Source organism: Peromyscus maniculatus, chromosome 4, assembly GCF_049852395.1.
Source record: "Peromyscus maniculatus bairdii isolate BWxNUB_F1_BW_parent chromosome 4, HU_Pman_BW_mat_3.1, whole genome shotgun sequence".
NCBI classification, from domain to species: Eukaryota; Metazoa; Chordata; class Mammalia; order Rodentia; family Cricetidae; genus Peromyscus; species Peromyscus maniculatus.
Window position 1 is genome coordinate 136228203 of NC_134855.1, and position 26145 is coordinate 136254347.

Consider the following 26145-nt stretch of genomic DNA (forward strand, 5'->3'; position numbering starts at 1 on the left):
TGAGCTCTCAGTCGAGGGTGAGGACCTTCTCATTAGTGCAGAGAAGACTGTCCCGATGGCAAAGGGTGTGAATACAGCGAGGGGTGAAGAATGGGTGGCAGTATTTCAGTCTGCTGTATCCCACACCCGAATCCATGCCTCTCTCAGAGAAAACACTTATCTACCCAAGATCTCCCAACTTCATACAGCCAGTGTCGATCCATGACTTGTGCCACAGCTGCTGTAGGTCCCCTTGACCCATCGCCTGTGATCTAAACACCCGTTACTCTCCCCGTACCCAACACCCTCTTCCCCCAGTGAAAACTTGACTTAGCAAAATACGGACAAGACAACTGCCGCTTATACTCTGTTCAAAAACGAGAGGCCAGGGATTCAGGTACTTACTGACTCAGGGTGATTCTGAAATCCTTTTGGACAACCTCATGAGCACATCCTTTGAGAAAGGTGAATATATTCCTGAAGATTTCCTACACTGAGTTCATCTTTATCAACAGGACAGTAGAAGGGTACATCTACTTTAGCCAAAGCTGATTGGCCTAGCTCAAACACATTTAATTTACTCAATTTAATTTCATGTAACTCTTTATGCCAAAGTCATATCCACAGCCACTTTTGATTTGGGCCTCTCTTTACCTAATTATTCCTACTTTGGGCATGTCAGGCTTCTGTGGGACCACACCACTGAGCTTCCTGATAGCTCCTTTGACCACCTGAGAAGTACGTATGTGTGTGTGCGTGTGCCTGTGCCTGCTTTCTGTATGTGCACTACATGCATGCAGGTGCCCATGGAGGCCAGAAGAGTCTGTCGGATCCCCTGAAACTGGAGTTACAGCCAGCTGTGAGGTACCAATGTGGACACTGGGAAACAAACCCCATCCTCTGTAAGAATAGCAAGTGCTTTTTTTTTTTGAGATAGGGTCTCACTATGTAGCTCTGACTAGTCTGGAACTCCCTATATAGAGCAGACTGGCCTTGAACTCACAGAAATCAGCCTGCCTCTGTCCCTCAGTGCTGAGATTAAAGGCCTGCACCATTGCACTCAGCCTGTGTGGTATTTTAACAGGTAGTGACTTTGGTTTGATCTTTATCCCAGGCTTTATCTTAATTTGAGAATGATCTACTGGCTGGAGGCTGAAGTTGACAGATTTATTTTCCAACTCAGCAAGTTCTAGGCTCTTCCTATTTCCCCTAAGTGTCCCTGACAGACAGATTGACTGTTCTTTTTGTGAGTTCTTCTCTCTTTAGAGTCCAAAGGAGCCAGCTCTTGCCGAGTGTGTGCTCACTTACGTCACTATACGTGACTTTCACGGAGGGTTCTGACCCACACAGACCCCAGGCCTCCTTCTCAAGCCTGCTCTAGGAGTGTCCCATTGCTTCCTCACTGCTTGGTCCTGGAGCCAGTGTGATACTCTTGGTTCTTACTGCAGCCACCTCTACCTTGTGTACCATCTCAGTACTGCTGTGGGGTGAACAGTGAGGAACAGCAGTAAGTCCTTAGTCATGAGTTTGCAGGTCGGCTGGCGTGGCTCCCTGTGTCCTATTCCCTGCGCCCAGAGGCTGTTCAGGAGTCAGTGTCCCAACCAGGCCATGTCCTTCCCATGGAGGTGGCAGAGGATAGGAAGACAACCTCATTTTGTAACACATTTCAAGTCTCTTGGTTTTACATCTGCAAATAACCAGTTGATCAAAGCAAGTCACTAATCCAAAGCTGATGCCACAGAGCTTCTGTGAGATATAGCAAAGGGCATGAATACAAAGAAGAATTGAGAACTGAGATCATTGATTCAATCTCAACCTCAGTATCTCCATCCACCCATCCATCCATCCATCCATCCACCCACTCGTCCATCCATCCATGCCACTCATCCATCCGTCCATCCATCCATCCGTCCACCCACCCATCCACCCATCTCTCTAGTATGAAAATGGGTTTGGAAGGATGGCTCAGTTGGTAAAGTGCCAGCTGTGCAGGCATGAGGACCTAAGTTGATCACCAGTACCATGGAGGGGAAAGCCAGGTGTGGTAATATACCTGTCTTAGTGTTCTATTACTGTGACAAGACACCATGACCAAGGCGACTCTCTTTGTTTGGAGAGGGGGAGTGGTTCTTGACAGGGTTTTTTTGTGTAGCCCTGTCTGTCCTGGAACTCACTATGTAGATCAGTCTGGCCTCTAACTCAGAGGCCTGCCTGCCTCTCTCTGCCTCCCAAGTGCTGGGAGTTAAGGTGTGAACCAACACCATCCGGCTCAAGGTGACTCTTATAAAGGAAAACATTTAATTGGGTCTTGCTTACAGTTTCAGAGGCTTAGTCCATTATCACCATGGTGGAGAGCATGGTGGCAAGAAGGTAGGCATGGTGCTGCAGAAGAAGCTAAGAGCTTTACATCCTGATCTTGGGGGGGGGGCAGGTACTGGGTCTGGCATATACATTTGAAACCCCAGTGACACACTTCCTCCAACAAAGCCATGTCTATTCCAACAAGGCCACACCTCCTCCTACTTGTAATCCTTCTCTAACAGTCACCAACTAGGAACTAAGTATGCACGCATATGAGCCTACGAGGGCCATTCTCAATCAAGCCACCACAGCCTGTAATCCTAGCTCTGGGGAGACAAAGACGGGATCCCTCACCAGTCACCCAGCCTAGCCAAATCAGGACGTTTCTCAAAAATCAGGTAGAGACTGAAAATGACACCCGACATATACACACACACCCACATCTGCATGTGCACACACGTGAATAAATGTGTGTATACACACAAAGTTCTGAAGACACATATATAGTGGCACTCATATATTTACATGTGTACACCCTAATTCAACATACCCCTGCACACAAAGTACATGCCTGTGTGTCTCCATCAAAGCACAAGCCCACACACCCGTGAGGAAAGCATGCTTTAGTAGACTGACACTCCCAAGTTTTCCCACTTGCCTTCACTGTAGATTCCAGTGACAGCACATACCTGCTCCTGCTTGTCCTCTGCTCCTCTCTCTTGCTCAGCAGGTAAACTCACATGCCACCTAGGGAAACCAAAGCCACCAGATTTTCAGGTCTCTGGCGAGAGCTGCAGCTGGTCCATATGGTAGTTTTGTGCTGGGCACAAAAAGAAAGGGCATTGCTCCTCACAATCCTTCACCACCATCTACTGAAAAGTCACTATGATGCTTTTACTTCCACCTGCCAGAAATTACATCTGTATTTTTTGTGATTAGCACCCAAATGCACAAATGGGGCATCTTTTTTTATTTTGGTTTTTTTAGACAGGGTTTCTCTGTGTAGCCCTGGCTGTCCTGAAACTCTCTTTGTAGACCAAGCTGGCCTCGAACTCAGAGATCCGCCCTACCTCTGCCTCCTGAGTGCTGGAATTAAAGGCATGAGCCACCACACCCAGCTAAAATGGAGTATCCTTAGTCAGTGTAAAACTTGTACAGCCATACATGGCAACTCTGCCTGTCATCACCCCCTCTACACAGACACACACCAACACATAGCCACTGTCTCCCACTCAGAAGGTCCCCCTCCTGCCCACCCTGCCCACCCCTTTGTTCTGAGCCTGTGTTGCTGAGAGGCAAATAGCTCTTTGTCTCCTCCGACACCCCACCCCGACATGTGCTCACAGACCAGATGCAGGCAGGTGGGAAGAGGCGGGTGCAGGGTGTATACTGAGGCAGTGGGCGCCTAGCAGAGGCCACTGCTCCAGAGTGGCAGAGCCAGGGCACGCGGCTGCCCACCCACTACTCCCTGCTGGCAGTTTCCCAGCTCTCCCGCCAGCACCGCCATCCTCCCTCCCCCTTCCTGACCCAGTTTCCACATTCCAGAAATAGCTCTGGCAGGTGACTGGCAGGCGGTCAGCAGTGGCTCAACTGCCACTTGTACGTGCCCCTCCCCAGCCAGAGGACCCCTGGGAGGGGACCTGAGGGCCATGATGTGACCCTGTGGTCTGCCTGGGATCCCGCTGCCTCTCCCCGTCATCCCTCTGAGAGGAAGCCAGAGCAGTGAAAGGCTCCCTCCCATCCCTTCCCTCGGCTCCCCCACCCCTTCCCTCCCTTCTGTTCCTCCCTCCACCCTCTGTCTCTCTTCCTTTCCCTCCTCTGAGCTCCCAGGTCTGGGCTTCCCCTCCTCCCTTCCACGTCTTCCCACTCCCTCTGAATCACATCGCACAGACTCAGAAGCCAAGACACCACACAGGGACCTCAGCAAGTGGCATGGGGGTGGGGGACTACTGTGTGGCACCCTGATCCTGCCAGTTACATTCTGTCTTTACATGTGAACACAGTGCAGGAGAGGGTGTACACACACACACACACACACACACACACACACACCCCTAGGCTTAGGGTCATTCTCTGCCCATACTGGAAGCTCTAGGCTGAGCTGGCTAAATTCCAGTCTAGAAAATATTCCTGCGTCCTGTCCGGAGGCGCAGAGCTCCTGTCTCAGTACTGCTGTGTCACTCTGAACAGGCACCTGTCCCTCCGGGGCCTCACGACGGTGATCTAGACCTTGGGTGTGAGGAACGGTCTTATCTGTAACCATCCAAGAAAGAAGCCGCTTCTTTCCCTCTCTTTTTGTCCCTTCTCCCATCCCTTAGAACTCTTCTGGTTTCTAGGATTCCTTTTCCTTCCCCTACACATATACATAGGAAGGGAGGTGAACAAAAGCCCTCAGTTTTAGCTGGGTGGTGGCGGTGTATACTTTTAATCCCAGCACTCCGGAGGCAGATGGATCTCTGTGAGTTCGAGGCCAGCCTGGTTTACAAAGCAAGTTCCAGGACAACCAGAACTGTTACATAGAGAAACCTCATCTCGAAAAACCAAAACCAAAACAAACAAACAAACAAACAAAATCTCTCAGTCTTGTCTCCCAAGACTAGTCTACTCTAATCTTTGGTTATTCCACTGCAGATCCCTGTCTGCTCAGCCCATCCAATCCCCAGACTGTTAGGCAAACATTCTGTGATTTGTGTGTCATTTCTGGTCCCTGGAGCTAAAGATTGAGATTTAATCTGAGTTAAGCAGATTAAATGTGCCACCATGAATTAATGATGTCTGCAATGGCCAGAGTAACACAAACCTGCCATTCCTGACTTAACCCAGTTATACACACACACACACACACACACACACACACACACACACACCCCTACCTCGGATTGGGGGTGGGGTGGGTGGTTCACAAAGCCGCTGCAGCCTAGAGGAAGTGTCATAGTCAAGGTCACTCAGCAAATAGGTCAAGGAGAAAAGTTTCTCAAAGCCTTGAGTTCTTCATTGTCATGTGGGATTAGGAAGGAAGCAACCCAAGGACTTGACACAGAGCAGGAGAATCATCTGGCAGCCAGAGCAGGATTACAGAGGCTGCCACACTGGTCAGGCAGGGGACAGTGGCCCCATCAGGGCCATAGGGTCAGAGGTGATAGGATTCAGGAGGCCTTCCCCGGAAGAATATCAACATTTCCTGCTGCTGAAATAGGCGTCTTGCCTGACTGGGTAGAAGGCAGGCTCTCTCCTTTGTCCCAGATATTCCTAGGTAACTGAGTGCCTACTATGAACTGAGTTCACAAATTATCACTCATCAAGGTCCGTCCACGTTGTCGTCATCCCCCACCCCCAACCCCCGCCCCAGACAGGGTTTCTCTGTATAGTTTTGGTTCCTGTCCTGGAGTTCACTCTGTAGATCAAGCTGGCTTCCAACTCACAGAGATCCACCTGGCTCTGCCTCCCAAGTGCTGGGATTAAAGGCGTGCGCCACTGCCGCCTGGTATTCCAAAGAAATACGATCCAGACCTGAGGACTGATGAGCAGGCCTCCAACCCAGAATTGAAACTTTTAGGCCAAACAAGAGAGGGGGCATCTGGTCACCCTAGAGGCAGAGCAGTGCATGAGTCTGCTTTCGATCACTGGGATCAACACCATGCCAAAATTAATTTAGGGAAGAGCAGGTTTATTTCATCTCACCCTTCCATGTCCCAGTCTGTCATTGTCATTGAGGGAGGTCAGGACAGGGACACGCAGGAAGACTGTTTACTGGATTAATTCTCTCTGGCTTGCTCAGCTACCTTTCATGCATAACACAAGGAGCCCATTCTGGGCTTTTCGCCCAGCACAGGGTTCCTAGCGACTCAGTGGCTTAGCAGTTCCTAGTCGCTCCTCTTCCCTATCCCCTGCTCCGGCATTATTAGCTTAACACCCATGGGGAGGGGGAGGGGCTCGGCCAGGTTCAAGCTGGGGATTTTAAATATGGATATAGTTTCAAAACTGAAGCTGGGTGTGACGGTGCACGCCTTTAGTCCCAGCACTTGGGAAGCAGGGGCAGGAGGATCTCTGTGAGTTAGAGGCCAGCCTGGTGTGGAACAGCCAAGGCTACATAGAGAGACCCTGTCTCTTAAAAAAAAATTTAAAGGGGGTGGGGGTGGGGAGAGCCCTCACTTCTCAAGCTGCCAGTTCTGCCAGGACAACAGCTATCTGGAAAGAACCCTTTACCAGAAGCCCAGGCTCCCATAGGAGGATCTAAGGCCTGCCTGTCAGCCCCACACCTCAGGCCTGGGTCCAGCCAACTCCACTTTGCAGGGAGGCTAGCCTGACTTGGAGCCCCTGGGCAAGAACCCAGTCAGTACACAGACGATTCCCCCTACACACAGTAGATTCCCCCTACACACAGTACAGGACCCGAAAAGATCACCATCAGAAGGTCTCAGATTTGATGACGTCCAAATTGAAGCTGCTCATGAGTTCTTTTCAATCCACTGAGCTGGAGTCAGAGGGTCAAAGACTCCATTGTGAAAGTTCTGTTTCTGCCTCATTTCTCTCCAGGGGACATATGGGACCCACAAGTCCCAAAGAGAAAAGGGGACTTGCCCAAGGTTATACACGGAGTGTGTTACTGAATTGGAAGAGTAGAGGCGAGATAAAGAGATCTCATGGTGGGTTGGCTTGGGGTGTCAGAACCCATCAAGAATTTACTTTGTCTTTTCCTAAGTCAAGCAAATGAAACGGAATAATAGCACGGTATAGCCAGCTACTGCTTTTAAAGTGCCTAGCACGGTGCCTGGCATCAAATGAGCTTGTTGCTCTCTTCATCCTTACGTCTTAATGCAAAAGGAAGACGTCTACTGGAAACAGCGTTACCTTTTCATTCCTCGTAGCCTTCCATAAGATCCAGATGAAGAAAGCAGGCAACCGGCTTGCCCCAGCCACCGGGCAAGATCTGCCTGTGCCTGGCAAGCTCTGTAAGCAGTGCCGGGTCTGCGGGAAGGGAGGGGACTCACGCAGGGAAGAAGCAGGAATGGGTTCCTACAGCATCGTGTGCTTTTGTCACATTTTACAGAGAATGACAGGCACGGAAAGGTCACACAGGTGTGATACTGAACTCATCCTTAGGATCCTGGGAAGCGCATCCGGGGATGGGAGGAGGGGCAACCAGAAACTGCGAGGCTGCTGAGTAGCTAGGACCTGCGTGCAGGACGAAAAGCCCACGGTGGGCTCCCTCCTCCGCCTCAGTTTCCCTACCCACAGCAAGGCGTCGCCGCCAGGGTGACCCGCACGGACACCGGGCCGCTCCGCCTGCTGTACAGACCGTGCGTTGTCGTTCCAGCTGGAACCGGTTTGGCGGGGCGGTCCGAGAGGGCGGAGCCCCCCCCAGCTCGGGCATGCGCGAGCCGGCGTGGGCGCGCGCTCCCTTTCGGGGGCCGGCGGGCCAGGGCGTGGGCCGCGCGGGACGCGTGCGCGCCTGCGCAGCTTCCCCGGCGGCGCGCGCCCCCTGGTGGCCCCGGAATCCCGGGCGGCGCGCGCGCGCGCGGCTGACGCGAGGGGCGGGGCCGGCGCGGGGCTTTAACCCGGAGGCCCCGCCTCTCGGGCGTACAAAACCGGAGCCTCGGGCCGGGCCGCGTGAGGGAGGAGGGTGAGTGCCCGCCACTGGCCGCAGCTGCCGCCAGTCCGTCCGTCACTCCGTCCGTCTGTCCGACCCACGTCGTCGCCGCCGTCGCCTCCTCAGCCCGGACGCCCGGGGCCCGCCCAGCGCCGCCCGGAGCAGCCGCGGCCCCGCGAGGAGACGGGCGCCGCCCCCGCCCGGCCCTGCCCTGCCCTGTCTTCCCGTCTGTCCGTCCGTCCGTCCGCCCGCGCTTCCGTCCTTGTGTCGGGCCGCCGGCCCTCCGGCCCGTGTCCCTGCTGCGCCCGCTTTGTCTCTCCCCAGCTCGCTGTCTCTTTGTCTCTGCCCTCGCGCTCTCGGCCCCTCCCTCGCTCCGGGATCTCGGGTCCCCTTTCCCAGCGCTCCTCTCCTCCTCTCTCACGGCCACGGGTTCTGGCACCCCCATTCTTCGGGACACCCCCCCTAAATCTTTGGGGGCCTCGCCTTCAGAACACGCTCCACTCCCCCAGGCCTCCCCTGAGCTTACCACACATCCTTTGGGGGGGTCCTCCTTGATTCCTGGGGGTTGCCTCCACCTCCACCTACTCCATATTTCCCCAGGGGTTCCCTCTTCTCCGGGGCCTCCAGAGACCCTTCTGCATCCCTTAGTGGTTTCCTTGAGCCCCAATATCTCCCCAGCTCCCTAAGTTCAGAGCCACTCTGCCTTTCCACATCTGTCCGCTGTGGCTGTCACTGCCTCTCCTTGTTGTCCGAGCGCCCCACTTCTCTGGACCCGGCCCCCCGCCTCGCTCTCCCTGCCTCTCGTCCGTGCATCTGTGTCAGTGGCCTCACTGCTCCGTCTCCGGCCTTGGCGGCCTCCCTCCGAGCCTGCTCCTCTCCCGGGGGCGATCTTGCTCCCTTGCTTCTCCGCCCGACCCCCTGTCACCCCTTCTCTCTGCTCCTTGTCTCTCCCTCTCCCTTTTCTGTCTCTGCCGGGTCTCTGGGTCTCTGACCCCCATCCGGCCCTCATGGCTTTGTGTCTGGAGCTCTTGAAGCAATGTGAGTGGTGGGGTGTCCGGGTCGGGCCGGGCGGAGTCATCCCGCAGGCTGGCCGCGGCCGAGGCTCCATGGGGTTGGCGCTGGGGCAGGGGCTGGCGCTGGGGCAATGAGGCTTGGGGCCTCTAGACCAGGGAGACCAGGATGGTGGGGCCAGGCTGTCTGGCGAGGGGGGAAGAAGGGGGCCTTCCTGCTCCGAGGCTTCTGCTTTAGTTGCTTGAGTGTGTGGAGGGCGCCCTGGGCTGGGTATCCCTGCTGGCTTGGCCCTGCATGGCCTGGCACTTTGTGATTGCTTGTGGGCAGGCCTGGGCTATTTTGGAGCCTACCGCAGGATGTGATATCACTTGGGCGTTTATTTAGACCCAGCTGGGGGTGGGGGCTGCGTTCTTGCCAACTTGAGTAAGGAAGTTTTGCAGGGAGGGGGTGTGGCCTCTTAGGCAGCTGGGCTGTAGGGTTGTGGTCAGAACTTTTGAGGCTGCCCTGAGTGAACAGAGGTCTGTGAAACTTGGTCTTGCTAGGACCAGGATGAATTGGAGAGGAACTGACCTTACTATGACTATGACCACCCTTGATTGTTGTGTTGGATGTCTTCGACTCTGAATTCTTGGTTGTACCAGCTTCAAGGGGGGGTTGACTTTGGATGAGACCCTTGGACTCTGTCAGTCTCAGCTGTCCCATCTGTAAAAGGGGTCATGGGGGAGGCTCCAGGAGTTGTCATGAAGACCAAGTGAAGCCTCTTTAGACGCACTTTGTAAATGTCACCCTGCCTTGAAACAGCCCCAGGGAGAGAAACTTTCCTGCCAGGGTACAGAGCTGGTGCCCGCAGAGCAGGGAGAGGCCCCCGACTCAAGCCCACCCCTACCGGTTAAGAAGTGTACCCACCTTTCCAGAATCCCCAGTGCCGTTTTGCTCTTCCTCGGTCTGTAAGGAGAAGTGGGTGTGCCCAGAGAGGTGCCTGTGCTGGAGAAGACTCAGGTCTTCTGTGGGCCATCTGTTGTTTAAAGTTGAACCCTGCTTAGATGGTGAGACCTGGAAGCAGAGCCAGCCAGTGTGTGGTTGTGAGCCACAGCTGCTTGTCTCTGTGGTGGACAAAGGTCCTAGTTGAAGGGTTCCATTGAGAGCCGGGATCTCCTGTCAAGGGCCCTAGGATGTTCTAGAATCTTGGAACAGGGAGTGACACCAGATAGTGTAGTCCCTGGTTCTTACAGATAAGATGAGGTCAAGAAGAGTCAGGATGCATGGAGGCTTGAACCCCTGTGTCCTGTTCATGGCCCTGCCTCTGAAGTCACTGCTTTGCTGGTGTCACCAGTGGTATCTGACAGTGTAGGCAACCTTGGGGAACAACAGTCTGTACCACAGAGGGGACAGTAAGGCACAAGTATAATAACAAATTCTAACACCCATGGATCTTTTTCTATGTGCCTTGTACTAGGCACAATCCATGGGTTGCCTGCATTTGGGAGGTAAAAGGGCTTGATACCTGGCCCAGAAGTGAAGAAGTCAAGATTCCAATCCACACATCTCAGGTGGTGACCCTCCCTAATTAAATTGGAATAACAAGTCTTGTCCTAAGATTAATTCTAAAATGATAGAATCCTTTAAAAAAGGGGGGTGGGGGGGTTGCAAGGCAGAATGCCAAGGTTCTGTTCTCAGTTCTGGTGCTAAACTGCTGCGTGACTTCAGACAGTTGGTCTCCTGGTGGTTCTCTGCTCTTCCCTCTGAAGAATGGGGGAGTTGTTTGGATCAATCTCTTGGGTCTTTGCAGATGACATTTGAGATTCTCAGGCCACCTGTGCATCTCTGTGCCCTACCATTTACAAGTATCCCTGATCACAGAGTAAGGAAGGAGAGTGTGCTGAGTGCTGCCAGCTGCGTACTAATGACAGCTGTGGGCTTTTATGGGAGAGGGCTGTGTGGGTTGGCAAGGCTTCCGGGAAGGGGTAGTATTTGAGCTTAGTCAGCATACCGGACAGATCAGCCTCTTACACAGGTGATGCAGAGTGGAAATAATGTGGGAAATAAAATTAAAGCCATTCATACCTGGTTCTAATCACTCTCATCCCATGCCTCCGCTGTCTTGGGCAAGTTACTTTCCTTGACCTCTAGTTTCCTCATCGAACTCTGAAAAATCACTTACAGAATTGGGGTGGGAATTAAATGGAATTACACATATATAAGTAAAGGCCTGTACACAGTAGGCACTCAATAAATGTGAGCTGCTTCCCTCATAATATCTGGATCCGATTTTTCCTTATGGGAACAAGACATCCCCAACCTCTCCCCTCACCCTTGTGGTTGGGAAAGTACCTCAGACGTTCAGTAGTGAGCAGTAGTTATGGGAGTGTTCTCTCCTCTCCGGGGCCTTGTGAGGATTCGGTAACGCACCAGCTCTTTCCTGACCATTGCTCCTCACAACAGTCAGAAGCCAGTGACCTTTTCCCTGTTTCACCAGTGAAGAGCAGGGGCCCACAGAGGGATGTGGACCCACTCTGGGTCTCACAGCATGGCACTGTCTGAGCAGTCTTGGGCCTCCTGACTTTGTCAGACCACAGCATTGCTTCAGAGTTGACTGCTTGTGCCCGGTAGCCTGTCACTTAGCTGCCTGTTGTGACACCTGTTGTGCTAGGGCTTGTCTGACATTTCTCCAGTCTCTGAGCTCATCTCACATTTAAAGGCTTGAGGTGGGGCGGGGACTTGAGTCATCGCCGCCCCTGACTTTTCATCTTGAGCAGCAACCAGACCTTCCCCAGGGCCACTGTCTGGTGGAGCTGCCACATGCCTTCAGATTTTCCTCCCAGAAGCTCAGTGGACTTGGGAAAGGATCTCCCTGTCTCTGGGCAGAGGTTGCTGGGGTGGCTCTGAATGCAGGTCTTCACTCCCCAGGGCTCCATACCGAGAAGCTACTGCTTGGCTAAGCCTTGCTTGTGCCTTACTGTCCCCTCTGTGATACAGACTGTTGTTCCCCAAGGTTGCCTACACTGTCAGATACCACTGGTCCACGAAGTCCCACCTGGCCCCAGTTGTCAGCTCAGTTCTAGGTTCATATACTTGCCTAAATTGTGACTTAAGCAGGTCACTTCATCTGTGGTTCAGCCTCCTCATATATAAAATTCTGATTCTTCATCTTTATAGATGTCAGTTTCCTAAGCTCTGTCCCCAGAGATCCTCATTTGCCAGGTCTAGGACAGGAGTGAATCCTGTGAAGGAGTCTGAAGCTGAGAGCCTGTTGGCTGCACAGTGGGAAAAGCTGAACTGGGAGTAGCCAGCGCTTAGTGATGGTCTCCTCGGGCCTGTTGTCTGGCCCTGGACCTATCAGTCTTCTGTGCCTTGGTTTTCTTTCTGCCGGAGTAGGATGGAAATACCTGCCCTGTTAGTGGTCCCTTGAGAAGTGACGGTCACTGCTATCAGCCTTGTTTTGGGCAGGCCTGGTTATTTGTGGCAGCATGTCACCTTTTCCAGCTGAGCCTTCCTGGCAGCAGGCACTATGGGGCAGGCCAGGCTAATGACTGTGGAATGGAACACCTGAGCAACAATGAAATCCAGTCATCAGCAGCAATTTAATGAGGTCGATGAGAGGTGTTCAGTGTGAAGGCCGCTCAAGTTCCCGGGTTTCCCAGTGCTGGCTGGGGCTGCGTTTCCTGACTCAGCCTGGGCTGGATTCTGCTGCTTTCCTCTCCTACCCATTTCTGGAAGAGCCAAGGCTTCTTTAAAGACAATAAAACTGAATTTTAGAGCTAAAAGATGGTTGTTTCTTATTACTTAGTAAGGGAGCAAGCTTGGGGAGTAAGAAGGACTAGGATCCCAAAACAAGGCCGATGGAGAGCCAGGTTAGAGCGCTCTCCTAGTCTCCCCCAGGCCTCTTTGAGCCCTGCAGTGGCTGGCCTAGTCTGAGGATGGGTGAAGTGCTCCCAAGTGGTTGGACCTGGATTAGCTGGGAGCTGACTTGGTGTTGGGAAACCCTCCCTGACCAAGGGCCTGACCTCTCAGCCTGGGCTGGCTTGCTGGGAGTGAAAAGAGAAGAACAGACAGACTAGTCCTCTGCTCCTGGGAACTCAGGGTCTGATGAGAGACAAGGCCTACAATTATGAGAGACTGTGTGACAGTCTGTAATTAAGTGGCTGCTGAGGAAAGGCATTGTCTGAGAAGGAAGAAGTGAATGTGAGCCAGAGGAATAAGAGCCCTTTGAGGGGGTTGAATTGGCAGAGGCAAAGGGTGGGGCTGGCATTCTAGAGAATGACTTGCTAGAGGGCGGGGTTGGCAGTTAAGTATGCGTTTGGAGAGCTGAATATGCTTGCTGGTTTTGCTGATGCCCCAAGGCTCTGATTGGGAAGTTTAAGGGACCAGGGAATTGTAAGCAGCATTGAACATCAGTAGAGTAGCAGAGGCTTTGGGGAGTCCTGGAAGATAGAAAGCCAGGATACTGGGGGAGCACAGCTGTAGGGCTCTTTCAAGATGGTGATTCAGGCTGACTGAATAGGAATGAATAAAAATGATGACAGGGAAGAGACCGGAGGGTGAGGTTAGGGTGGGGCCCATGGGAAGAGAAGATGGGATAAAGGCTGTGTTCCTCTCAGGAGGGCCCCGTAGGTATTCCAGATCCTGGGAAGGATGTGTGCTTCTGGTTTGGAGAAGGAAGTGGTGCTCTGAGCACACTCCTTGTGCACCTGCTTTGGGACAGGCTCTGTGCCAGGACCTCCATAAGCAACCTCGTGAGTCTGTACAGCAAGCCAGAGGCAGGTGGACTTATCAAATCCCGTTTTACAGATAAGGGAAATGTGGCTCTAACTCAAGGCTGGCAGGCTTCAGGCCTTGGCTCTTCGCACAGTTCAGCCCTGCTGCTTAGAAAGGAAATCTCTGCTGTCAGGGGCCAAGAAAGATCCTGAGCTTCTTGCCCCTTGGACAAGGGGCATGTAGACACATAATTTAAATTTCACAGAGCTCAGTTTTGTGAAAGATTAGCTTGCTCTACATAGCAAGTTCCAGGCCAGCCAGAGTGAAACCTTTTGTTAACGAAAGAAAAAGGGAAAGCGTTTTCACAAAACTGCTTTCCGAAGATCCTTAAGGACAGGGTTGGGTGCCAGCTTAGAATTTCTATAAGATTAGAAAGATCAAAGGCACTAGGGATCCTTACACCCTTTAGAAGCCTCCAGAGCTGTGCTGAATGTGTGTTCCTCTTCTGGGCCATTGGAACTCCCAGCCAGAGGAGTCAGTCCCTCACAAGATAGGAAGAGACTTGTTACAGGGCACACAACACAAAAGAACCGGACATTAGAGCCAGGGTCCAGATTCCTAGACAGCATCAATGTTGGTTTCTGGTGTGTAGCCAGAAAGTGGATGACCTGGCCAGGATCTTCCAGCTGGTCGTTCTCCTCTGATGTGAGCATTCCCACCCACCTCCCACCCAGCGTTGAACTTGGTCATGAGGCAAAACAACCACCATGCAGTGACGTCCCTCTAACCCTTCCTTCGTCACCAGTAAACACCTTAGCATCCATGTGCCAATCTAATTACACAGATATACCGGCTGTGTGCCGGAATGACTGCAGCCATACTGTTCATACCAAAATCTTAACAGAGGTTACTTAACAGAGGAATTTTCGTGCTTCTTTGGAGCAGAGGCAGCCTGACAAATGTTACTTAGACGGTGGCCTAGAGTGACCTATGCTGTCCCTCTCAGTTGTAAATACACTAGATTGCCACTTGTCAGGTGCAGTCAAAGACACTCTCAGTCTGTTTTGTGTGTGTCCTCCTCTTTTCTTTGCAGCACATTGGTTCTGGATCTTTAGTATTTTTGTAGCCTGCTTTGCTTTGTGAAACTTTTATCCTTGTCACCTCAGTAGACCCTTATATGACTCTCGAAAGCCTTTGCAGTTACATCTGTTTAGTCCAGAAGAGGAAACTGAGGCTCAGTCATAGAAAGTGATTTGACCAAGGTGCTCGAGTGAACTGCTCGTTTATTCAGCAAGTTTTTATCAAGTGTTACTGTGTGTCTGGCAGTGAGCCAGCCTGGGGAATACACAGGCAGAGCTCCCTTGGAGACTTAAATTCTAGAGTGCAGCAGCATCCGAGTATAGTAGGACCCACCGCAGAGCTGCTGCCCTGGACTCTTTCACTGCAGACCCCTCTGACTTGGACCCAGGAATCCAGAGTTGCAGCCTGTGAACCCTAGCCTGGAACATTAAGGTAAAGCTAGTCACAGTGCAAGTTTCTGCAAACTGATCTTAAAAAAAAAAAAAAAAGCAAAAAATGATAGAAGGTTTTCAGTAATGCCTAAATTATTAAGGGGAAGGTGAGGAAGAGTATCTCCACAGAGGGCCATCTGCTAGGTTTCATTAGAGGGAAGTCACCCAAGGACTGACTGCTCTGCCCAAGTTGCTGGTCTCTTTTCTTCAACCTCCAAATATTTGATTACAGTATGCACAGGTGTGGAGCCCTGTGGCCATGTGCAGAGCCAGGGACCCTCCCTGCCTCCTTAATATTAAATGAGATGGGATAAAGGCTGGTCCTAGAGGGCCAAGTCAGGAAACACTATGGCCCACCCGCTCAATTCCCATGAGTAGAAACCAGACCTGGGAGAAAAGGGACTTGTTACAAACACATGGTGAGTGAGACAGCCTTCTGCTCTCCGGCTAGCCCAACTTCATCTCCCCAGTCCCTCCTGGTAGGAACCCTCTTCTTGCTCCACAAGTTTAGCATTCACAGCCCTCTTCAGAACCGTCTATGCCTCAAGGCCAAGATTGTTCTTGAAGTCTGCCTTGATACACACACTCTCCTACCATCACCTCATCACACCCCAGAGTCTGTGGCAACTAGGCTGCCTCAGGATATGTATACTCAGAGATCACTTCAAGATCTAGCTGCCTGAGGGCTGGAAAGATGACTCAGGGTATGAGTGCTTCCTGCTTCCAGAGGACTCAAATTCGGTTCCCAGCACCCACAGATAGTCAGTTCTCATTACTGTCTCTAACTCCAGTTCCTGGGAACTAGACACTCTTCAGGCTTCTGTGGGCACGGGTGCGCGCGCGCGCGCGCGTACACACACACACACACACACACACACACACACACACACACATAGAAGGAAGAAGAAAATCTTTTAAAAAAAACCCTAGGTTCCTGGGCCCTGCTGTCTGGAAGAGTGATGGCCGAAATCTGCAGGGAGGTACCTCTGTAAATTTTTCTCAAATTAGTTTTGTAAAATGTGGGTCTATATATTTTTAAATGTGTGTGTGTGTGTATATATATATATATATATATGTACATATATACACACACATGCAATGCATATATACACAATTATACATGTATATGGCTTTAAAATTCAAACTTTCTAAGCACGTGTATTCAGTGAAAACACTGTTTCTAGCCTAGATGCATAATCACTATGCCTGGACTTGCTGTTTCCCTCCAGAATCCTCTGTGTACATGCACACACTCAGTCACTCTGACACCAACAGCTATGTCACATGCATGCCTTTGTATTACATCATCTCTTGTTGCTCTGTCCCTTGCCTATTTCACATGGGTATGTCTTGTGTAGCTTTCTCTGTGGGCACACACAGGTCCGTGGCCTCCTGTTTCTAGTAATTGTGTGACTATGGTAGACCACCACTTGTTCACCAGGTCATCTACTCAAGGATGTTTAACCTGTCTGAGTTGCTGCTGGAAGCAGCAAGGTCTTTCCTAAGTAACTGCATGCAATTGTAACAAAAGAAGCTTTTCTTACAAGCCAAATAGCTGTTTCTGAAAGTCTGTACACTTCATTTTTTTTTTTTCAGATATTTCCAAATTGGAAAAAAAACACATTTTTGCCTTTTTTAAGTTTTTGGCAGATAAGCTCAAGCTTAGCCGGGCGGTGGTGGCGCACGCCTTTAATCCCAGCACTTGGGAGGCAGAGCCAGGCGGATCTCTGTGAGTTCGAGGCCAGCCTGGGCTACCAAGTGAGCTCCAGGAAAGGCGCAAAGCTACGCAGAGAAACCCTGTCTCGAAAAACCAAAAAAAAAAAAAAAAAAAAAAAAGAAGCTCAAGCTAGCCCTTGAACTCTTAATCCCTCTCAAGTAATCAGATTATAAGCATGCATCAATACACCTGGCTAGAAATGTTCACATTTGTAAAGTACCCCACTCAGATGCACATTCACATACTCTTGCCGTGGTGGTGCACACCTTTGATCCTAGCACTCAGGAAGCAGAGGCAAGTGGATCTTTGGAGGCCAGCCTGGTCTATGTATTGGGTTCCAGGCCAGAGAGAATTACATAGTGACACCTTGTTGCAAAAACAAACAAAATAAACAAACAAACAAACAAAAAACAACTCCACTCTTCTAGCTCAGCCTACAGTTTTTCATTAGAGCAAGGCCCAAAGCGGGAAAGAAGTTGGCCAGTGCCACTCAGCTGTCCTCTGCCTTTCACTGTGTCATGTGGAAGGAAGGAAACAATGAAGAAAATGGGGGTGGGGGAGCACATAGGCGTGAAACCCGGACTGAGTGAGTGAACTCTGTTAGGGGGACCTTGGTGCCTGTTTGTCATGTGGGCCCAGGAAGAAGCCTCCCCCTGCTCACTAGAAATCTTCCTGTGAGTCTCCGTGTGCTGTATTTGCTTGGCAGCATCAGGGCCAATAAGCTCCTTCAGATAGCTCCCCTTGCCGGCTTGGTCACTGTACCCCTGCCCGCCTCCCTCTCTGAGTGTCTGGTTTCCTCATCTAAATGGTGGGGAGACCTGTAGTTAGCTTTTCTCATGCTCCCTGGGCTGCCAGGAAGGTCTGGCAGACCCACCCACCAGAAGGGAATGTGGTAAAAGAGCTGGGAGTGCAGCAGTCCCAGCCAGAAATGTCGCGTGGCATTGGGGCCAATGCCTGCAGTCCAGCAGCTCCAAGGCAGCCCTTGGTGGTGGGTGTCTTGGTTCTGTGCCCCAGGGCCAGGGTTGCACTGAGCTTCCTGAATTTGTTCTGCCCGGGTTGCTGGGATCTCCACAGTACAGGTGGAACAAAAGAGCTCAGGTGACAGATGCGAGAGGTAGTCAGGGAGACCACAAGGCTGTCTTTGTGCCACCTCTGAGGTGGCCCCCAGACAGGTCATCTCTGCGGCTCCTTTTTAACCCCCCAGTGGCTACAGGACGAGGAAGGAGAGGTTCCTCCCACATTCAATTGGTAGGAAAACGGCTGGAGAAGCTTGTATGTACCCTTACCAGTCAGAAGTTGGGGTTCATCTGTCCCAGGCCTCAGCGCTGCCTGTCTTTTTAGTTTTACTTTGGGTTTAAAAACCAAAGTGAAAGGGAACAGCAAAGCAGGAAGTGGTGGCTTTAACCCCTGCCCAGCTGTGAGAGCATGGGGGACCCGTGCCGAGCAGGCCTCACTATCCCTGCTGGGTCCCACCCGTGTTCCGGAGCTCTGGCTCGTGGGTGGGGCCCAGTGGGGAGAGGCGCCAGGCTCTAGACAGCCGTGGCGCCCTGGCTAGGCAGCCTGGGAGTGTGCCAGTAGGACGGGTTCCCTGGTGAAGTCAGCTCTCCCGGGTGTGGTCCCAGCATCAGGCCCCCCAGGTGGAAAGCTACTGCCTTTTAAACACCCTGTCTTCCGGGACAGGGCTGAACAGAACTGGGCTGGGATGGCCTGGGAAAGAAACCAGGGCCTCAGAATTCAGCTTTCACAGAGCTGTTCACTCTCCCTAAAGGTAAGAGCAGGCACTGGCCTCTGCCTCTGCCTTAAAGCAGTTTCTTCTCAGTATCCAGCTTGCCTGAGAGCCCTTGGGAATTCAGCCCATCCATCTCCAGATACAAGGCTTCTCACCTCTTTAAGTCTCAGGTGGATAAGTGGCTTCAGGCTAGATCTTCCCTGCTCAGAAGCCTCCAGGGTCTCCCATTTGTTTCTCTGCGGGGGTGGGAGGTGGGTGTGTGTGTGGGGTGGGGAGTCCTCCCAGCTCCTTTCTTCAGTGGTATGGATTTGAGTTCCTGTATCTTAACACTCAAGTTTCTGGGTTGAATTGGTATCCACTCCCTGAGGATACTTGCTGAGCATAGGTGTCAGAAAGCCCTCTGCTGAAGGGTTACATTGATAATCCACATCACCATGCTACACCCCATAACAGAAAGGTAGCATGGTGACCAGCCCATGCCTCTAGGTTCAGAGCTGTTGGGTTCTTTGTTTACAAATACAATGGCTCCTATCACTTGATTAGTCTTACCCTGAACACAAGAGAGGAGTATAAGGAGGCCCAAGGCTTGGTGCAGAGGCCATACTGATACCTGGGGAAAAGATTTAAAATACCCAGGCTTCGTGCCCATCCTGGAGAGGTATCCGCAGACTGGTGAGCTATTAGGAGAGTAGCGATTAGCTGCCCTTTTACTAGTAGAGGGCTCTGGTTGGGGACTGAAGGATTCAAGACTCAAGGAGAAGGGCTTTAGTTCCCCCAAGCTGGTAGGCTCAAATAAATAGAATTTTTGAAGGAGGCAAGGGCAGGCATTCCAGAGGTCAGGATCTCTTCAACTAGTCTGATCTGCCCTGGGCAAGTATCTGTCCAGCACTGAGAGCTGGGCCTTGTCTCTGCAGAGTGCTCATCTGGGCAGTTTTCTTCTGTGAGCTGTGACGGATGGACGGAGAGCCTGTTGTGCATGGGTTGGAAGCAGATTGAATAGTTCCAGACTCTCCTGGAACTTTCTGCCTTCCCAGGCTTCCCACGCTTCATGACGTGGCCATTGCTCTGTACAGGGGTGTGGTCAACAGTCAGGAGGTGTCTGCTACCCGAGCCAAGTCAGGAGGGATAAGGGGCGGGGCTCGCATGACAGCACCCAGTAGAAGCAGGACTGAACTCCAGCCTACTTAACCCAGCAGCTTCCTCAGAGAGGACAGCACCTGTGAGAGTGGAAGCAGTGCAGGAGAGGGCTAGTCAGCAGCTGCTCCCCCTCAGCCTCACCTCCACTCTGCTTTCCAAACAGTCATGCACTGAGTCCCAGAGGTGAGCAAAAATGGCAGGGAGGACATAGAGAACCAGGCTGACTTCCATCCAGCTTGGGGACTCTGTCCAAGCAGGTAACAGATAGACAAGATACCATGATTGTGTTAAGAGGTTGAAAGAGACAGGGCAGGTACTGAGAGGGACCTGTTTGGGAAGCTCAGAGGACATCACTGAGGGTAAGGAGGATGGGGAACAGCCCCACCAAGACCCTGAGGGGAGTGCTTGCTAATTTTTAGGACCCAGAAGAAGGGCTGGGCACATGTAGATGGGTGAGTAACCCTGGTTAGCTCTGAGATGAGCAGCTTTGTGCTCCCTGTGAGAGCCCAGGGTCCTGGTGTGTTCCTAGTGTGATAAAGACAGAGCAACAGTTGTCTTCAGATGAGTGTCAGAGCTTCCATGTATGGAGGTGCATGCCTATGATCCCAGCACTGCAGAGGCTCCAGAACCAAGGGGCTCACTCAAGTTTAGGGCCAACCTGGTTTACATAGCAAGTCCTAGGTCAGTCACAGTTACACACTGAGACCCTGCCTTAAAAAAACTGCAAATCCACCTCCTGTTTTTCCTAAGTCATTCAATATTCCCATATTATTGATGACTTTCTTTAATGCACTACACACTTCATAGTGCCCTGTTGCTGCGGGAGGCAGGTGCTGCTTTTAATGGTGAAGGAGTAGAGGTCAAGTGACTCCTCCACAATCGCACGGCTCAGTCAAGAGTTGAAGCCCTGGTTCTCGGCTCTTGCTGTCTGACACACTGCTTTTGATTAAGAAAGCCAAAACAGAATGTTTCTGGTTCTTTTTTTGGCAAAGTTGCCATCCCCAAATGAACTTTTTTGTTTTGGTTTTGTTTTTGTTTTTTCCAAGACGGGGTTTCTCTGTGTAGGAATTCTGGGGGCTGACAAGATGGCATGAGATAAGGGTGCTGTCAAGCCCGATGACCTGAGTTTGATCCCTGGGACCCATTTAAAAGTGGAAGAGGGCTAACTCCACAGAGTTGTTTTCTGACCTCCCCTTGCCTGCTCACACACAAATAAATGCTTTTTTAAAAAAAGCAATTATGTTACAGCACTAGGATTAGAATAATATTTTGTTTCATATAAGTGGATCTGTAGTATATTCTGTTTTGTTTTTGAAGTTTTGTTTTAATCTTGTACATTCCTTGCTGTCTAGCTGCTTCCTAGGGTTCTGTGATACTAATAGATATTACTGCCCTGTCCACCTCCGAGCTTCATATTTTATTTGAATTCATTTGCTATTTCCTAAATTTCAGGAAAGAAAGGCAGATTACAAACCAGCATCTCTTTATAAATGCATCTTACTTGGGTTAGCGATGGCTGTGAGCACACTCACACATCAGCCCAGCACGAGGGGCCTGAGGCCTGAGTGCACTGTAGGACCCCAATCTCAAAAATCAACAAACAGATGAAGAAAGACAAGCAACAAGGCAAATTAGAGGACCAGGCCTAGAGTTTTAAATCTGTATTTTCTGTGATTTTGTATGTGGGGTGAGGAGTCAAAGCCATTTGGTAACTGCAGAGCGGGGCCATGGTGGGAGCTGTACCCCAGTGTACTGCTCGTTACTCTAGTCCTCAGAATTTATGAAATTGACTGCTTTGTGCACGCAGCCCAGTGGCATTAAGTGAATTTTCATTGTTCCACACGTCTCCCATCTGTCTCCAGAGCACCTCATCATCCAAACTGAACTACGTGTGGACCACTCCCTGCTGCCCTAGCCATCTGTGTCTGATTTGACCAGTCTGGGTGCCTCCTCCAGGATCCCATTTTAAGATGGAGATATTTGGCCGGGCGGTGGTGGCGCATGCCTTTAATCCCAGCACTTGGGAGGCAGAGCCAGGTGGATCTCTGTGAGTTCGAGGCCAGCCTGGGCTACCAAGTTAGCTCCAGGAAAGGCGCAAAGCTACACAGAGAAACCCTGTCTCGAAAAACCCAAAAAAAAAAAAAAAAAAAAAAGATGGAGATATTTGAAAAGTAGGGGTACAAGGGGTTTGTGAATAATTAGCTCCCGTGGTGGTGACTACATCTCCTTGCACCCTGCAGAGCTGTTTATATGTGGCTGGGTTCCAACAGGACTGGTAAAGGACAGCTACTCCCTGGAGAGTGCCCTCACCAGAGTCTATGGGAAGCCTGACACACACCCCCTCATGGAAGCAGAATCATGGGATGGGGGCCCCCAGACATAATTCTTCAGTTGCTTGCAGCCATGTCTGTCCCTCTGTCTTGGATCAAGGCTTCCTTTGAGAAGGGACAGCACTTCCAGAATAAGGAAGACAAGATAGTAGACTTCCCTTTTCATCCTTAAGAATCTAGCTCGGTGTCCAGATGTGTCCCATGCAGAGTAATCCAGGCTCCTGATTTCAGCCTTGTGGAAGTGGTGGAGATTAAGAAGTAAAATGACTTGCCCAAAGTCTCATACCATGTAACTCCAAACTTGGCTGAAACTCAGCTATGCCTGCTCTGTGAATTGTCCCTCTCCAGTATTTTTTTGTTGGCCAATCTTTTGAAAATCTGGACTGGGGAGCAAGGAGCTGTTTTTCTATCTTGCTGGCTGTGAGACATTGCCGTAGAAGCTCCTGGGTTGGTCCTACCGATGGGAGGATACGGGGCGGGGTAAAGGTTCTGGTAGGAGATTAGTGACGATGACTCTGTGTCATGGGAATGGCATCCTACATTGTGTCCACAGTGGTCCTCTTCCCAGGGACAGCAGATCCTGATTCTTGGCAGTTGTTCTTCATATTGGACCCAATACGGGCAGCTCAATGTCAGCCTTCCCACTGAGCAGGGACACAGCTTTAGAGTCCTTCTCAACACATGAAAAACCAGTACCCCAGATGTGACATGTGCAGTGGGACCTGTGTCACCCCCAACTTGGGCATTTTCCTGTTTTTCTAGATAGGTGTTAGCCCTAGGAGGGGAAGGGACTATTCAAGAGGCAAATGATGTCACAGGTCTCTTTGTGAGAGAAGAGTCTAGCAGGACAACCCAAAGCCTAGGACAGTGTTGGCAGAGCACCTCCTAGAAGGGTAGAAGCTGTTCAGGTACCATCTGCCTTCTTGAGGTGCCCTGGGGTGCGGCTTGGGTTGTGAAAGCACTCTGCCATCATCCCGCTGTTGTTGGAAGGGAGGACAGACTTACCTATTCTAGACCCTGTGGGACTGTGCCACTCTTGCTGACAGCAGCTGGTATTTGTACTGTTTGTGAGATGCCATGAAGCTGGGTTTTGACAAACACCACAGGGCTTGTACTTAGCAGATAGAACATGACTTGCTGTGTGATGCTGAACAAGTTCCTCAACCTCTCTGAGCCTTGATTTTTCCTTAGAAGCATAAGGGAAGATGGTATAAACATCTTGAGGGCCTCACACTGTGTCCTTTGAAAGCAATCTTCCCAAATGTCACCATGCTGTAATTTCAGAGGTGCTGGGAAGGTAGCTCAGGCAGGAAAGGCTATGGGAGCATGAGGGAGGGACATAGGGATGACACTTATTCCTGTACCTCTGTCTTCTGCCCACCATGGCACCACTCTGATTCTGCTACCTGTGTTTCCAGGCCTGGGATGGAGCCATAGGAATGCAAACCACAGGTCTCCATCTACAAGAAGCTCAGGGTCTGAAGGCACAGGCAATAAACAAACAGGCCAGCAAATCCAGAATGGCATCAAAGGCCCGTGTTCACCCAGGACTGGAGCCTGGGTGGAACCTGGGGAGACTGCAAGATGACTCTGAGGGAGGAACCCCAGTGCTCGCCATACTAGGAGGGTGTTGCAGGCAGGGACAGTCCAGGGACCTGAGGTGCGATTATTATGACTTGACAAAAATAGTGTGCTAGGAAAAGGTGGAGGGATGCCAGAGGACAGTGCCAGCCATGCAGCGTGTGGGCACATGGGCAGGGGATTGAACCCTCAGCCTGGCCCCTTGGAGAATGTGACCCTTCACCTCTGCCCAAGGCCAGATCTTCCTGGCCTCTGGCCAGTAGAGCTTCTGGAGGGCCTGGGATTGAGAGGCGGCTCTGTGGGCCCCTGAAACTATTATAGTGACAGTTCCCTGGTTGTCATTTGATCCTCCAGGGGAGGGAGGTGAGGCCAGGGAGCCCAGGGCCACAGTGAAGGGTGCCTGGCCAGGGATACCTGACCTCTAGGCAATTTTTGCCACTTTTGACGCAGTATAGTGGGATAATATCTCACTGGGGTGGGGGAACTGCTGTCTCTTGACAGGCTCCCATGCTGGGAAGTTTAAGGACCTCACACTGACCTTTTGGCACCAGAAAGAGACATGCCGCAGAGCTTGTTCCTGCCCTCCGCAACTCCTCTCTCAAACTCTGCTGTGTCCTTGGACCTCCAGGGCCACAGCAGAGATGGAGTCCCTCCTGAGTGTCAGCAGGACTCTTCATGTTGGGATTATAGGTGTGAGCACTACCCCCAGATACTATGTTTTTTTTAATGTTTGTGTGTATCTGTACACACACAAATAACTTTAGGAATCAGTTCTCTCCTTCCACAATCTGGATTTCAGGGATTGAACTCAAGTTACCAGTCTTGGAAGTAAACACTTTTACCTGCTGAGCCACCTTGCTGATCTGTGAACTTTTAAGAACCAGAACCTACTTCCTGCTCCCTGCTGTCACCCACAGGGTGACTGTATGTGTCCCCCTCAGCAAGCACTTCCTGGATGGGTGAATGGAAACTTCTCCCTGTGTGGATTGCCCATTGCCAGGCTCCAGTCCCTTGACCATGTCCCTTGCTCAAGAAATGCTCTATCATCTGAGTATTGCCCAAAGTCAGGGCGCCAGCTTTCCCTGACCTGGGCCTTCCTCTGGCAGGGAGGCCTGAGCCATGTCTGTGGTCAGCCAGAGTCACTAAGGTATTTTCCACACATGCTGTTTTCTTGTGTAACTGTGGCCCTTGGGATTCCGAGCCCGGCCTCACAGTGCGGGCTCTGAGGAGGCCTCTCCTCCTGTGCCTCCATCCCAGGCCTGTCTGAGTATTGTGTCTGCTGACCTGAGCTGAACTCCTGGTTTTCCCGGTTCAGTCCTGCATTCCTTTCATCCCCTTCTCAGCTGCCCGGGGTTCTTGGCTTCTGCTTCTGTTACCCGATACGCCACCTGTCACTCCAGGCACAGTGAATGAGCCTGTTAACACCGCCTTTCTATTCTGGGATGTACTTGGTCATTCAGAATAATTCAGAGAGCCCAGCAATCGAGGTGTACAGGGTCTGTCAGTACCTGGCTTTGCACACTGGATTCAGAGCCTGTGACAGTTTATGAACAGCCTGAATTTTTGTGACCTGCCGCTAAGGTTTGACATCAGTACTCCACACGTGTGGTAGTTTTTGAAACTCTTTCAAGTAGTACTTTGATAGGCAGGAATTGTGGGAAATTAGCAACAAGGTTGGCATGCTAATAAGCCAGTATTTGAAAAGCCAGGGCTTCTTTTCTGTTACCCCGCCCCAATCTCCTACCAGGCCAGCAGACTGCACATGTAGAAGGTTGGTGCTGGGCTGGAGCGCTGGCGTCTTGAACCTGTCTTCTTACCAGCACCTCTAGCTGGTGGTTATACTCTGGTGCACAGTAGGAAAATGTGGTTAATTTCCACAGCTTAGAAACTGGACCTCTTGTGTTAGGACAGTGATAGGAGGTTTCAGCACAGGGTGAGCAAGGGGTTAATGTTGCCCCTTTACTTTGCTCGTTGAACACAGTGGTGGAAATGAATTTCAGGAGACAACTGACTTGGAGGTGGGGGTCTCTGGGCAGGGGGTGGAGTTAGTGAGGATGACTAGGCCAAGGGTAGAGTAGGAGAGGGGAAGCTCAGGTTGGTGGTGGGGAGAAGCAGGGCTCGCTCTGTAAGGTGAGCTTTGCCCAAGTTGTGCTGGTGGGGGAAGGGTGGAAATCCCCAGGCTTCTGGAGGTGGCAGGATCACTTCTTTTGGAGAGCAAGGCTGATAGGAGGGAGGAGAGGATTCGGACTCCCGTGAACTCATTCCACTCGAGATGGCCTTGGACCTCCCTGTGGAGCTGCCAAGCGTACTGGGCTGCAGAGACAGTAGTAGTAGGGTGTGCTGTAAAATTCTCTGACTGCCGCCCAGCTCCGAGGGACTTCTCAGGGGACTCTGTGGACATGAAGGAGGTTCCCATTATGCAGGCCAGCCCTGGGAAGTTGAGAACCGTGCTGAGAGAAGGCTACTCTTTTCTCTCTTGGCCTCTCTCCCAAGCTCCTCTTCACCACCTAAAATTTTGCCAAGCTCTGCTCTGCTCAGTGTCTGTCCTGCTGTACCTTGGCCCA

General features: G+C 51.4%; 2 protein-coding genes across 12 annotated transcripts in view; one reads left to right on the top strand and one right to left on the bottom strand.

The window, feature by feature from the left end:
• The window catches only part of Dlgap4 (DLG associated protein 4), a 158679-nt gene that overhangs the window by 101001 nt on the left and 31533 nt on the right, over window positions 1-26145 (top strand). For 2 of the 11 annotated variants that reach the window (XM_076571050.1, XM_042276647.2), the window contains exon 1: window positions 7772-7903. The exons of 5 other annotated variants lie outside the window; for them this stretch is intronic. Coding sequence is in view for 1 of the 6 variants with exons in the window: in XM_006984157.3 (XP_006984219.2) it covers window positions 8878-8908 (31 nt within the window). In the remaining 5 variants the exon portion in view is untranslated. 4 more of the 11 variants (XM_076571046.1, XM_076571049.1, XM_006984157.3 and 1 more) reach the window with 3 other exon arrangements.
• Window positions 1133-8315, bottom strand: LOC107402120 (uncharacterized). Its single transcript, XM_076568756.1, has 4 exons — window positions 7513-8315; window positions 7132-7248; window positions 2970-3027; window positions 1133-1725 (listed from the first exon to the last, which is right to left on the bottom strand). Exons 1-4 carry the CDS (start codon window positions 8313-8315, stop codon window positions 1495-1497), a joined length of 1209 nt encoding a protein of 402 aa, XP_076424871.1. The 3' UTR covers window positions 1133-1494.

Bases quoted from the DNA above. Each gene is read 5' to 3' on its own strand.
- LOC107402120 (XM_076568756.1), bottom strand. From the start codon at position 8,315: ATGGGGGTGCCAGAACCCGTGGCCGTGAGAGAGGAGGAGAGGAGCGCT. The intron at 7,249-7,512 runs GTAGGGAAACTG...CCCTTCCCGCAG, and splicing joins GCGGCGACGCCTTGCTGTGG to ACCCGGCACTGCTTACAGAG. The intron at 1,726-2,969 runs GTATGTGCTGTC...TATATCTCACAG, and splicing joins CAGAGGACAAGCAGGAGCAG to AAGCTCTGTGGCATCAGCTT.